We start from the raw sequence: 14,679 nt of genomic DNA, 5'->3' as shown, positions 1-14,679 counted from the left end.
CCAGAGCGAGAAGATGCTCCTTTGCAAGGTGAGTCAAGGAAGACGTGCCCAGTTTTTGGTGGGCTGGCGAGATACCTTAAGCAACTACCGTACATGGGCTGGAAGCAGCCTGTGAGTTTGCCTGCTCTGATGAACTAAAGTACAGACCACTGAAAAAAGGAGGAGGAAAAAGCAGACTCTGGGATAGGGAAGGGAAAAATCTTTTCTATTTTGGTTTCTTGTTTTTCAGACCTGCTCCCCACATTTATATATCAGATTGCGATTTTTTTTTTAAGCCCTCATAAAAATTTCTCCTAATATGCCGATTTTGGTATGCAATTTTGCTTAATAGAATGCATCTTTGTATGTTATTTCCACTGATCTATGCACACTTCACCCTTGCATATCCATTTTTGGACGCATTACTTGGCTGGAAAAGTGCATTGCCAAACTCTGAGAAATGTGAATTTTGAAGGATTCAAAATCCAGTTCATGTATCATTTGGGAAGGTGGAAATTAGGGAAGTCCACTTTTAAATGCAAACTTCATCACATTTTGTCCTCAGTGTGGGGTCAGTAGACTAACCAACATCCCCCAAATCCCAATGGCTATTATACAAGAATGAACTTGTTGGAACGACACTTTGCAACGCTAGTCATTTCCTCTTTTACAAGGCGCTAACTTTATTGGGGTGGTAACATGATGGCGCTCAGTCTGACCAGATTTCATGAGGCAATCTGTCGTTGCGTGAACACATACAGACACGGACCCTTCGCATGTGCATCCAACTCCTCTCCGCCCCCGCCCCCTCCCTGCTGTTGGCATGCATCTGAAGCAGTAGTACTCCAGAGCTCTCCTGACTCTTTTTGGACAGAAACATCTGCTCAGGTCATGTGACCAGCACTTGGAGGCCAGCTGAGCTCCGTTTCTCAACACACCACTGAGGGGGCTCTCTTGCCAACACAGACACAGAGAAAGACAGGGTTTGGAGAGAAGACAAGGGGAGAGGAGGAGGAGGACCCAGCCATGTTTGCACACAATCCGGCACACAGACTGGGTGCTTCTCCTGAAAATGCACAGAAAGGCAAGAGAGCCAGGATTGCTTAACTCAGCTAGGATTTCCTGGGCTATATGATCAGAGGCTGAGGAATGCCAGAGCTAATCGGATCCAGATGTGCCTACTTGCCAACCTTTTATCCAAACGTTACCGAAGGGAGATGCAATGCTACTGACAAGATTGCACTGGATGTAAGTACCAAGCCTTTCGGTTTGTTCAGGGACCCATTTGCAAACAGGAGCTGGCCTGCCCTCCAGCTTTAACCTAAACCTCTCCCCACCCTTCCTGCGCCTGTGTTAGATTTCTCATTGCCATTCACAAGCAGCAAACGAACTCTCCTTTTCCTCCCCAGTCTGCACATCTGGCTCGTTCACTGCAAGAGGCATACCTTACCTGTGTCGGCTAGACTGTGCAAATGCTGCAGTTAATATATAGGGAGGGGAGAAAGTTTGTGCATGCAGCTTTTGCCGAGATCCTCCCGCACACATTTTCCATTGGGGGAACAAAGAAGAGCCAAGGTTGGTGGCTAAGCACCAACTGTCTGCGTGGTAAGTATGGTAATCTCTGGGAAAAGACCCCCTTTCTGAGATTCTGGAGAGCCACTGGCAGTCAATATATTATTGAGCTGCATGGGCCAGCTTCCTCCTACTGTATACATCCTATGGAAGCAGCAAGTAACCTCAGGACCAGGATGCAGCACTTTGGACCTCTCCATCTGGTCCTTGGGACATTCATCCCTGAGACAAAGGCCTTGTTTGCTCCTCCTTGAGTGCTTTGCTGACTGGAATACAGCCTTGAATTGTGACCATGTGTCTCGCTTGCCTGGAAGGATGGATGGAGAGGGGTGTGTGGCTGAAATAGAGCTTATGCTATGTGCATTGCTCGGTCCATTTTTGCCTTTGGCCCTGTCCTCAGATGGCAAGCAGCCCCTGGGTGGTTTTCCATGAAGGTATGTGGCCCTTGGATTGAAAATGTTTCCCCATGGCTGGGTCCTATGCAATTAATCCACACACATCCCTCCATCCATGCTGAAGAACCTGAACACAGCAGCACTCTGCCTTGCTGTGGTGCTTCAGGAACCATATTCAGAGGCATGTCACTCTTGATCCTGCAGACAGTATACAATGCAGGCATCCTAACTAGCAGTCATGGTTAGCCTTATCCAGATGTTCAACAGCATCTGGAGGGCCAGGTGCTTCTCTTTCAGGGTGAGCAGACTTCAAGCTTCCCTTCTCATGCTCTAGAAACATGTTCACTTATCAGTAAGGGCAGGCCTCTGGGCATGTGCAGAGTCCTTTCTATATAAGCCAGAGCACTAACCTTGCAATTTTTGCTCCCAGAAGTGGAGGCACTATAAAAGTGCTTGTAGAGGAATTTGGGTAGTAGGCGTAGCATATCTTGCTTTTTTATGGAAGGGCTGTTGCAATACAGAATTCTTCCCCCTGCTAGGGGCAGTGACGATATAGCGATGCTGGCATTCTGCCTGGCATTCAGATGCTGTCAAAGAGTTTACTTTTTTATTTCTGGCAGTTGGGGAAGAATACATAGAAAGCCTTTACTACCTAGTAGAGTGGGCATTTTTTGTTTGTTTTTGCATTACCACGATGGTTTTCTGTGGCGGCCTTCCCATCAAGACAGCTCTCAGGTCAGTCTATCCAGAGCCTGCATTTTTCACGGAACCTGGCATCCACCCAAAAGACACGTTGGAAGGAATCTGGCTAAACAAGGAGAAAAACAGGGTTTAGGGTTATCGCCTGGAGTTTAGGAAGGGAATCTTGATGTTGTTGTTGTTTAGTCATGAAGATCTTGATGCTGACGGGAGGCAAAAGGGCCAGTCAGAGAACAGGTTTGTAGTGAGCACAGCAGGGTCACTGGGGGAGTTAACGCCAGAATATAATTTAGTCTGTAGATAACATATTTGTTTCCATTTCCTGAGCTCCCTTCCCTTCCCCTCCAAATCTGGGAAGGCCCCCAAATGCCCCTCCTGCTTTGAGCCAGATATGCAGAGTCATGGCAGAGCAGAACATCTGGATCTGCTTCATTCCATCATTCTCTTCCTTCTGGGATTTCCTGTTGCACACAGAAGAATCAAAGTGCCTGCCTTACATTTTTATATTTGCGTGGCGAATGGCGTCCCCCACCATGGGGGAATGGTATAACCTGCCTGGGGTCTTACTTAATAGAGGAGAGCCCTCTATTTCAGAGTGGGCAGGCTTCAGGCTTGTGGGATTTTATCTCTCTCTTTTTTTTACTAGTTCCCTGAAATCCACTATGGGGGTTGGTGCAAAAGGCATATACTTGGAAGGAAAGAATTCTGAGCTTAGCAGTTAGTTTTTGAGTATCAGGATTGCATTAAGTTTGCAGTCCATTCACCCAGAAATCAACTCTGGGTTACCCCAACTTTTAAAATTTCAGCAGTAGAATTTACTGAAGGGGGTGTCGTCATTTTGTTGCTGTTAAACAGATGTTTTGTCGTTTGAATGAGACTTCATGGGTCTCCTGTCCCATAAGTAAAAGAAGTTACAGGTTCTGAACCAACCAGATTTTATTGACTTTTGCAAATTAAGCTGATGGCTGGTCTAAATATTGGCAGGCTTGTATCTGTAAGTCATGGAAACTGTAGATTTCCATCTTCGGCACGGCTTATTCCAAGGCCTGAGTCCATGAAACTGAATAGAGAAAAGCAGCCAGAAATTCTCTCTAAGGTTGCCATTAGCATCTCAGATCTGAAATAATACTGGGGCAAATTTGCATGAAAACAAGTCAGAACTTAATTGGAGCCAGGAGTCAACATTGCTGGGCTCTGGAGTCAGGGTCACAAAGTTGCATCATGTCCCAGAAAATGTTTGCATGTAATATGACGGGCAGGAAAGATCTTTTTGAGCATATACTGAGTTCTTACCATTCACCATGATATAGTGTCAACCCCACACCCAATCTCCTGTCCCTATACTGACACAACCTATTAAGACATCTTTGGGGACAAGGCCTAAACAGGAAAAACCTGATTTCTTGACATACTGTTTTATTTATTTAAAAAAATTGTATTCCACTCTCCAGCTTAAAAAAAAAAGGCTCCCATAGCAGCTTACTGGTGACTTTTAAAAAAAGACAATAAAGAAGACACCAACCAAAAGCAAAATGTATTTCTAGGAAGGGGGAAATAAAGAAAACTTGGGAACAAGTTTGAAGCTTTACTAAAATGTATGTGTGAAATTGTGAGGAAACTTAAAACTAGGAGCCCCCAGTCCAGACCCCTCATGCCAGCTCTGGTTGAGACCACCAATAGCTTCAGCTATTAAAACTGTACACAACCAATGGTTTGGGCCTGACTGAGTCCTTTTATACCAGGGCAGACAGTGACACTTACTCTGGCTTTCCCTCCTCAGTGAATTTGTAGGGTTTAAACTTTAAAAGAGGGTCTTTGTGGTTGTTGTTGTTGTTGTTTAGTCATTTAGTCGTGTCCGACTCTCCGTGACCCCATGGACCATAGCATGCCAGGCGCTCCTGTCTTCCACCGCCTCCCGCAGTTTGACCAAACTCATGTTTGTAGCTTCAAGAACACTGTCCAGCCATCTCGTCCTCTGTCATCCCCTTTTCCTTGTGCCCTCCATCTTTCCCAACATTAGGGTCTTTTCCAGGGAGTCTTCTCTTCTCATGAGGTGGCCAAAGTATCTTTGTGGTAGAGGGTTCCAATTTATGGGTGCCCTTCTTCATGAGGTGCATCTGTTTCCCTAACAACTGGGCATTTGATAATTCAAATATTCTCAACAGCCTTGAAATTATTCACTGTGCCTTTTTGAATGTTTCCAGAAGTTTTAAATTGTATTAAATGGACTTCAACAACAACAAAAACCAGTGTTTTGATGTTTTGTGATTTAGCATCCTGGACTCCTTTGGAACAAAATGTAGAAGAGAAATTTAACTAACTAAATGTGCTATAGACTCTACCCTGACCTCCAGTTTCTTTTCTCTGCAGATGGATGTAGACTACAGACAATCCCCCTAACACAATACTGCATATTTCTTAGTGGAGATTTCTGGGAACAATGAGAGTTCAATTCAAGGCTGATGCCATTTGCACACTCGTCCTCGTGGTCGTCCTTTTCACCATACTTTATTCTCAACTGGGCCACACTTCCCTTAGAGAAGAAAAGGCGAAAGGTCAGAAGCCACCATTAGTGGCGACTCGTAGGGTCTTCCACGTTCCCATCGCCCTGCAGAAACAGACTGCAGTGCAGAAGGCCAAAATGATTTCTTCAATGAAACCTGGCGAGGGCGGAAGCCAAGATGCCATGCTCACTACTCTGCCCCCCTCGACGCAGCCTGCTTTTGATTTTAAGCGTTACCTGAGGAACAAAGACAACCGGAAGTTTGACCTTCTCATTAACCAGCCAAAGAAATGCAAGAGGAACCCAGGGGGCCCCTTCTTGCTCATCGCCATAAAGTCACTGGTAGAGGACTTTGACCGCCGGGAGATTGTACGGAAAACTTGGGGAAGAGAAGGGCTGGTCAATGGGGCGCAGGTGCAAAGGGTTTTCCTCCTGGGGGTCCCAAAGAACAAAACGGCGCTGCCAGCGTGGGAGAGTCTTGTTCATCAGGAGAGCCAGATGTATCGAGACATCTTGTTGTGGGACTTCCTTGACACTTTCTTCAATTTGACCTTGAAGGAGATACATTTCCTAAACTGGGCTCATGAGTTTTGTTTCAGTACTAAGTTCATATTCAAAGGCGATGCCGACGTCTTCGTCAACGTGGAAAACATTGTCAACTTCCTGGAGAGGCGTGATCCATCCGATGACCTATTTGTTGGGGACATCATCTATAATGCGCACCCAATCCGAATCCGCAAGAGCAAATACTACATTCCGGAGACCATGTATGGGCTCAGCATGTATCCAGCCTATGCTGGGGGTGGCGGGTTCTTACTTTCCAGCAGCACCATGAAGAAACTCTCTCAGGCTTGTGGGGAGGTAGAACTCTTTCCTATTGATGATGTCTTCCTAGGCATGTGCTTACAAAGAATCAACCTGAAGCCCACCATGCACGAAGGGTTCAAGACATTTGGAATAACCAAGCCCTCTGCTGCTCCAAACTTGCAGACCTTTGATCCTTGTTTTTACAAAGATCTCATGGTAGTCCACAGCCTGAAGGGAGCTGAAATCTGGCTAATGTGGAACCTGCTGCACAACCCACGGCTCTCTTGCACCCAAAAGAAGCATGTAAAGAAGGCTTTCCGGTGGAAAATCAAAACTAAAGAGCCTACCAAAGATTATGCGACATAAGGATTGACTTGCATGAGTGAAGGAACATCACACAGGCCTAGCACTGCTGATGCGACTTGCACATCATCCGACATTGCTTGAAACCTAGGTACAGTGTTTTAGGCGGAGATATCAAGTGATGGAAATGCTTGTTTAAGCCAACCCTAATTTCTGCAGTTGTATTAGTGGTGAAAATATATGGAGTGGAATCCAATGTAGTTCCCTTTGTTTGCTCACAATGAGTTTGCAATCACAGAAGCAGCCCTTAGGAACATAGGGGCGAAGCAAGCTGTCTTCTACGAAGTCCGACCAGTGGTTCCTCTAGTTCAGTACTGTCTACACTTAACAAGCATAACTCCCAGAGGTCCAAACATACGAAATACATATGCTCAGAATATGCTCAAAGAAAGACTGCAAAATTCACCCATGCAAATACGGTACATATGTTTAGAAAGGTCTGCAAAGGTTGTAAAGACTTTGGTGTACATGAAGTGCAAGATTTGATCCCTCAAGAACCTCACATAGGTCTGGGAAAGACCTGTCTGAAACCCTTGAGAGTTTCTGCCAGTCGGTATAGATCAGGGGTCCCCAGACTTTCCCGCCTTTGGGCCGGTGCCCGCTGCGCCGATTGCGTGGCGGGCTGGAGGGCGGGAGAGTGCGCGCGCAGTGGGCCGGAGGGTGGGGGAGTGCGTGCCAGTGCGCATGCGCACACCCATTTACTGGCGCGGTGGCGCGCTTCCAGGCCGGAAAAATCGCCGAAAATTGTTTGTGCGCATGCGTATGGGCCTCCCCAACCCGGAAGTGCACCTCCCCTGACCCGGAAGTGCACCGGAAATGACCTCTTCTGGGTCGGGAGAGGCCCATACGCATGCGCAGAAACGATTTTCGGCGATTTTTTTCAGATCTGGAAGTGCGCCGCCGCACAGCGTGCCGCAAGAGCGGGCGGCAGCAGCGGGCGGCGGGGGTCGTTGCGGGCCGGATTGGGAGGCCAATTGGGCCGCATCTGGCCCGCGGGCCGTAGTCTGGGGACCCCTGGTATAGATAGACAATACTGAGTGAGATGGAGCAGTGCTCTGGCTCTGAATGTTGCCTGCTCATGCTGCCAGATTTATTTGTTAGGAATAACAGATTTATTTGTTAGGAATAACAGATTTATTTGTTAGGAATAAGCATTGAGAGGAAGGTCCACTGTTGCAGGGCCATTCTGATGTAAATGCCTATAGAAAGGTAAAGGTAAAGGGAACCCTGACCATTAGGTCCAGTCGTGACCGACTCTGGGATTGCGCGCTCATCTCGCATTATTGGCCGAGGGAGCCGGCGTATAAGCTTCCAGGTCATGTGGCCAGCATGACAAAGTCGCTTCTGGCAAACCAGAGCAGCACATGGAAACGCCGTTTACCTTCCCGCTGTAGCGGTTCCTATTTATCTACTTGCATTTTGACGTGCTTTCGAACTGCTAGGTTGGCAGGAGCTGGGACCAAGCAACGGGAGCTCACAGGGGATTCGAACCGCCGACCTTCTGATCAGCAAGCTCTAGGCTCAGTGGTTTAACCACAGCGCCACCTGGGTCCCAAATGCCTATAGAAAGAACTTGTTAATACAGACACCCACTCAGCTTTGTTCATATATACCTAAAGCTATTACAAGGACAATCTGCGCTTGAATATCTTATGTTGTGGTTTCACTACAACACACAAATCAAATTACTCTGACTCTGTCTTCATTTGTTTGCAAAAAAAGGAAACAAAAATCATTTCACCTCCTAGCTCAACAAGACCTCCATAAATTATGTTCAGACTCAAAACAAAATGCACGAGGATAAGCTTTAAAAGTGCCAAATTTAAAATAGCAGTTTGGGATAAAAGACAGTGTGTGTAGACTTTTTGGTGTAATCAAGGTGGATCCAACACCATTCCAAAAATGTCTGTTGCTTAATTTATTGGACTTTCAAATGTATGTGTTCCCTTCACAGTATTTACCCTTTAAAAGCAGACAGCCATCACAGGATAACGAATGTGGCTTCTCTCAGATGAAACATCAGATGGGAGCCTTGGCTTCCAGTGGGTGTTAAAAGATCATGGTGTATTAGATCCTGAATCCTGTACATCACACACGTTCTAAAAATCGATCTTGGCCAGGTTCAGCATATGCATTTCACAGTTGCACTTTCTCAGGGTTTGGGGCAAGAATCTTTCCCAGCCCTATCTGGCTCAGTGGCTTTCCAGGGTTTCAGGCAGGAGACAATTCCCAGTCCTAATTGGAGATGCCAGGTATTGAACCTGCATGAAAAGAAAGTTCTCTACCACCAATCGCTGGTCCTTCCCCGACACTGGGAAACACCCTGACACAGGAAGCTGCCTATTGGTCCACCTAGCCAATTGCCAACACTATTGGCAACAGTATTGCCAACACAGACTGGCAGTGGCTCTCCAGGGTTTCAAACACTTGAGTCTTCTCCAGCCTTCTTTGGATATGCTGGGGATGCAACTCGTGACCTTCTGCATGCAAAGCAGATGCCCTGCCTCTGAACTACAGGTTTTCAAAACTGATTTATGATTTATATTGATTTGTGAATGAAGTCACTACTTTACTTACCTGTACACAAACATAAGGCAAAATGAAAACAGATCCCTTGGATTGTACAATTAGTTGGCTCCCTTTCTGGTCTTAAAAAGTCACTCAGGGCTAAGGCACAAATTGAGAAGTGTGTCGGCCTCTAAAAACACAAATCTCATTCAAAACAGCAGAAGGCATTTTCTTTGTCAGATCTGACACTGATGAAGTAGTTCATGGGAGAGTGGGAAGAGAATAGAGTATCTTCAAAGAGCGTGTGGTTGGTTGGTACACACACACACACACACACACACACACAACCTCACTGCAGCATTTTGTTGCAGACCCATTTGATTTCTTCTCTGGTTTCTATTTGAACTCAGTGAGGAATCCTAATATATTCATTGCCATAAGCACTTAGCGAAAGAAAAAACCCACAACCATCTTTCAAATCATTGTTTGAAAGTGATAAATCCCCACCGTGACCCTATCAATACTGAATATAGAACAAAGGTTTTATTCAGGAAGAGAGGCTAGCACCAGCAATTGAAAATCTGATCACAGCTTGATTATTTCACTGCAGAGAAAAATCTGTTTCAAATTAGGGGGGAAATTGTTCCTGGAATAAGCGATACTCAGCAAGGCTGATGGCAAGAGCAGGGCAGCAGGGAGGGAAAGAGAACAAACAACAGCAAGGGAACTGGACCAGCTTACCCCACTACCCCACAGGACCGGACCAGCTGAAGGGGGGGGGTAGCCTACATGAGGAAGTAAATAGGATCTGTAGGGGCATTGCTCCTCTCTGCAGTTCACGCCACATACAATTTTTGTTCATGAGCCTCTGTAATCCCGTCCAACTTGCTAACACATTGAGTGACTGTGGTGAAAGCAAGTAAGTTGCTGTTGACGTACGCCATTGCACTGTTGCATATGCATGCCAAAGGCACAGCTCCCGTTACTTTGAAAGATGGCTGCTTGAATTGTGGAAGACTCCATCCTAGAACATCTGCTTTGCATGCAGAAAGTGCCATTCAATCCTCAGCATCTCCAGGTAGGGTTGGGAATGTTCCCTGCCTGAAACCCTGGAGAGTTACCGCCAATCTCTGTAGACTATACTGAGCCTGGTGGACAGATGGCCTGAATTAATATATGGCATATTTTCACATTGTTCCTATGTTATTAAAACACTATTATGAAGTATGAGAAATGACTGACAACTGCTCTTAATCAGGCTGGGGTTTGTTTTGCATTTTCATTCTTGAACTATGTCCACAAGCAGACTTATATCCTTTCACTGAGAATTTTGCAATGTTCTCCATCCAAATATTTATTTTTCACTCCTACTGAAGTGGCACACCTGAAGAGCCTGCCAAGCAATTGGTAGGGATTAAAAGATTATTACGGTAGATTAGATTTCTTGAAGAGGTTAGCTTTGTCTGTAAGTAAGATGCTGTGGAAATCCTTAAGGGACAATACTGACTGATTAGGGAACTCAGATTGTTAGGGAGAAAGTCACAGATGAGTGGGAGAGCATCTGCTTTGCATGCAGAAGGTCCTAGGTTCAGTCCCCAGAATCTCTAGGTAAACCTGGGGGAGACCTCTGTCCAAAACCCTAGAGGGCCACTGCCAGCCAGTGTAAACAATACTGAGCTAGATGGTCCAATGGTCTGACTCTGTATAAGGCAGATTTCTGTTGTTTACATTTATGGATTGCTATATACTTTTCATATCTACAGCATTACAATTTAACATTCAATAAAAAAATGGGGTTAGTATCTACACCAGGAGCCCTTGTCACTGCAGAAAATACACAGAAGTTGACCTACAACCTCTCATCCTGCATGGTAGTAAGCCATGTCCCCATCTTTTAGTCAGATAATGCAGCATCTTTCAGTCTTTCAGTGCAGTAGTACCACCTCAGTTCACATTTTAAAAGTTTTTTGGACAAAAGACCCCCAAATTCCAGCCAAATCCCTGTATTTGGTGTATTTATCTTTTAAACCTCAGCAAATGTAATGTGCTGGGGTAAGAAATGTTCCAATAAAACCGATTCAGGGGAAGATGGGGCTCACCAAAATGAACGCAGCCACCGATCAATTTTTCCAGTGAACACAGGTACAGTAGTTCATTGAGCCGCTGGTAGGCTCCATCCAGCAGACCTTTTATAGTTTCTCCTTCCTTCAAATGCCCTACAAATATTAAGGTAGATGCCACTCTGCAATACTGCCAGGTCAACTGCAGTGCCCTGACTCCCGGATGCTGTTTAGTGGGGTGTGGTGATTGCAGTGTTATTTTACAACTGGGGAAACTCAGATTCAAACACCCCACTTATTCACAAAGGGCTTGCAGGGTGACCTTGGGCCTATCACTATCTTTCAGCAGGCTATTCCAAGGAGGAATCATGAGTTTCTTGGATGAGGACACAAAATTCAATTAATAAACATAAGATCCATGGTACGAAACAAATCAAAGACTCATCATTAATTGCAAAATACAGACACTCAGCAACTGCATTTAAACAACACAGTAACTGAGACTCCTTTTATTTGTCCTTTCAATGTACATGCTAGTTATTCATTTCATATAATTTACAAGAGGCTTATGAAAAACAGAATTCATGTTAGAAAGGAAAGAGAATTGGGGAATTTTCTCAGCAAGCAATGATCATGGGGGGCAGGGAACAGTACATTATGAAGAAGAGCAACATCTAGAAATAAAGGTAAAACAAAAATCTGTTTTCCTGTTATCCATTAAATTCTCAGTGGGGCTTCCTTTATTTCTTTTTAAGTAAAACAGTATAGAATGTCACAGTATACAGGAAGACTAAATGGCAAAAATGAGATCACACATACTCACAAATACACGCAACACGCACGCACACACTTATCCCTGCTACTGGTCCAGGATCCAAAACGTTTAGTTAAACATCCTAAAATTCCCTATTTCCCATTCGTTGGTAAACTATACAGGATTACACTGTACATGGCATTAAAATTACAAAAGGTTTCGTATTTACAAAATCTGTACACGCATTTGCAAAACCCACAAAAAATCGTCTATATATCACAAGTTGCTACACCAAAATATTAAAAATGGGATAAAATTATACATTTCTCTTTTCTCTCTCTTTCTCTCTCATTTTAAAAAGGGTCAATATTTCAAAGATGACCGAGACAGACAGAGACTATCTACTTTCCCCACAATAAGACTGGTAAGAGAGCTGCAAACCCCAGTTCCACTTGAGATAATGACTGCAGAGTTTCTAACTGGAAGCCGCTGAAATCCTGTCTGCTGGGGGTGGAGGGGCAGAGTGTGCAGAATTATGTATGTACAGAAATGCTGAATCAAGATTAAGGATCTCTTTGGCTAACATTTTGGCATTAAATTTAAAAAGAAGATGAGAGAGAGCTGGGAGGGGTGGAAAGAGAGGCAATTCCTCCCCTCTCCAATGTGCTATGTACGTAATCACCCAGAGCGCAATCTGCCAGGATTGTGTCCCATGGAAGCCTCTTGGGAAACTTCTCTTGCATTAAGGCTGCACAACTTTAATTTCATTTTGATGAGACTTGGGTGGGAGCAGTTCTCAGTACTGCACCCCAGTTCTTCTCCTACCCCTACTCTACAGGACGAGGAAAAGGAAGTAAGAAATCCTAAACTGATACTTGTCACACAATTGCAAGATGAGATAACTGTGTTTTCTCTTAAAGGACCGAATACTTCCCCCCGTTTTATGCACAAGCAAAAATGGTATCAAAACCCTTAAGAAAGACATAATTCAGAGGAATAATCTCCTTGACTCCCCCCCCCCTCCTTCTGGATACGGTATATATAAAAAACACATTAGTTAACCAGGCATGGCAGAAAATAAGTCGCTTCAGCATGTCAAGTAAATATTAGTGCAGAAAAGGTGGGATTCTTCCCCACTGTATAAATAAGCTTTATGCGTGGCAAACAATTAAATAAACCATCGTACCCCCACTCACACCCAGTACACAGATGCTCCTCAGTGAATATTAAAATGTATTATCAAGTAATTAAAGTGTATGTAGTGCAAAAATGTTACAACCAAGTCTTATGCACATGCTGCTTTGCACTTGTTTCAACATCAGACAAACATGTGATGTCTGAAATTATGGACACGTATATACATACTTGTCACATTTGGTACGATGTCTTAGCCACAGAAATACCCATGTACTTTATTTTATATATACACCTATATATAAGGGGTGTGTCTATGTGTGTATATACACACCCACACATACATTGTTGTCCTTTAAAAAACATGACTACCATTACAGTTAACACAAACACAGACTGGAAAAAATATATCCAATACCTGTTTCCAGATGCTCCAAGGCTCAGAAAGTTTGTGCTTCTAATCGTGCAGTCATTTGTGTGCCCTCTCGTTTAAAGCTCATCCTTTTTCCAGCTCAGGAAAGATAGACCAGTCTGTTTACATCCACATGGTAAACAACCGAGAGGAGAAAAATCAACGGCGACAGGCACCTAATTGCTCATTTCCATGCCCTGTGATGAACAGTCAAGAGGATTTCCCATTCTGCTCCATGCACAGATGGCAAAAGACAGTTTTTGAACACACACACACACACACACACAAGTCCATCATACCGTGCTTTTCCATATTATAAGTGGCAGCAAATCAAGGCACGCTGTACTAATTTTGTAGCATTTTGATTAGCTGATATCGCTCACTGGGGAAGATCTGACATTTTCAACTGGCTGCTGGGTCTTGCTGGGCCATAGAGAGTAACAGAAGCTATGTGATTATTCTGCATCACCTGTACAAAGAAACAAAAAGGAATACTGTCAGACAGCCCTTACCGTCAGAAGGACTACAAAATTCAAATTCCTCCAAAAAACCCCCCAAATAAGTTAGAAATAATATGGAGTGCTAACACCGCCCAGTGGACTAGAGACTTGATCTGCGTGACCTGGGCTTCCTTCGGTGGCTTCAAAATAAAAGTCTATTTGAAACTGGTTTTAAACATGAACCCCTTTTTAGTCTTTTTTTCACTGGATCATTTAGACAGCGGGGCCTGCATGTGGCTCCTAACCTTACCTTATGCAGCCCTTGCCATCTCCCGAAGCAGCCCCTTTCTTCCACTGCATCAGAGCTCCTTCCTTTTTGTTTCTTCTTTTCTCTTGGCTTTTAAAAGTCTCCCAAAATTGCCCTTCCTATATAATTTAAGAACTGGAAGAGGCACTATTTTATTGAATAAAAATAAATTGATTCACATTCTCCCCCCACCCCCGGAGGCAAGTAAATTTCCCTTCTGTGCAAAGCACACACTAAAGAAGACAAAAACTTATTTTCCAAAATAGCAACTGTATTCATCTGTTGAATTTACTAGATAAACAAACCCTTGGCATGCCAATCTGAGAGTAACCCCATCAAACCCAGTAGGGCAGGCATGTCCAAAGTCCGTTTCGGGGGCCTAATCCGGCCCGTCGGGTCAGTTTAATCTGGCCCCTGTGGTAGTTTATTTCCTGGGGTTAAATCCTAAAAAAAACCCTCAACAACTTTGGGGGTGAAATCATTTGGACACCACTGCAGTAGGGCTTACTTCTGAAAAAACCTGCACAGGATTGGAAATTCTAATCTGAAGGAACCATGGTGAAAACTGATGCCTTTTTCACTTTTTCCCCTCTGGCTCCACCCATTATGTTCCACCCCCACAGAATAACCACAAGTGAATGAGGCACTCAATTAATTTTCCCACCCCAGTGTGGAAAACAAGCTTTTATCACCGCATCCAAGTTCTTATTATCCTACTACTGAGCTAGACTCATCTGCTGAATTGG

At 44.4% G+C, this 14,679-nt stretch overlaps 2 protein-coding genes and 1 long non-coding RNA gene across 6 annotated transcripts in view; 2 read left to right on the top strand and 1 right to left on the bottom strand.

The window, feature by feature from the left end:
- The first annotated feature begins 904 nt into the window (after positions 1 to 904).
- On the top strand, positions 905 to 6,732 carry B3GNT9 (UDP-GlcNAc:betaGal beta-1,3-N-acetylglucosaminyltransferase 9). Its single transcript, XM_035119554.2, has 2 exons — positions 905 to 1,227; positions 5,016 to 6,732. Exon 2 carries the CDS (start codon positions 5,086 to 5,088, stop codon positions 6,319 to 6,321), a length of 1,236 nt encoding a protein of 411 aa, XP_034975445.2. The 5' UTR covers positions 905 to 1,227; positions 5,016 to 5,085; the 3' UTR covers positions 6,322 to 6,732.
- A 722-nt stretch (positions 6,733 to 7,454) lies between these two features.
- On the top strand, positions 7,455 to 8,003 carry LOC132592327 (uncharacterized). Its single transcript, XR_009557773.1, has 2 exons — positions 7,455 to 7,527; positions 7,889 to 8,003. It is a non-coding gene; the product is annotated as an uncharacterized LOC132592327 (long non-coding RNA).
- A 1,170-nt stretch (positions 8,004 to 9,173) lies between these two features.
- PHAF1 (phagosome assembly factor 1) overlaps positions 9,174 to 14,679 on the bottom strand; it is a 44,257-nt gene continuing 38,751 nt past the window's right edge. For 3 of the 4 annotated variants that reach the window (XM_035118226.2, XM_035118223.2, XM_035118224.2), the window contains exon 17: positions 9,175 to 13,655. In XM_035118226.2, coding sequence (XP_034974117.1) covers positions 13,566 to 13,655 — 90 coding nt within the window. In that variant the 3' untranslated portion in view covers positions 9,175 to 13,565. Of the gene's footprint in view, positions 13,656 to 14,679 lie in introns of all 4 variants that reach the window. The other variant, XM_035118227.2, reaches the window with a different exon arrangement.

This window comes from Zootoca vivipara, chromosome 6, assembly GCF_963506605.1.
Source record: "Zootoca vivipara chromosome 6, rZooViv1.1, whole genome shotgun sequence".
In the NCBI taxonomy this organism is placed as follows: Eukaryota; Metazoa; Chordata; class Lepidosauria; order Squamata; family Lacertidae; genus Zootoca; species Zootoca vivipara.
The sequence above is the reverse complement of the archived record's forward strand: the minus strand, read 5'-3'. Positions and strand labels throughout refer to the sequence as shown.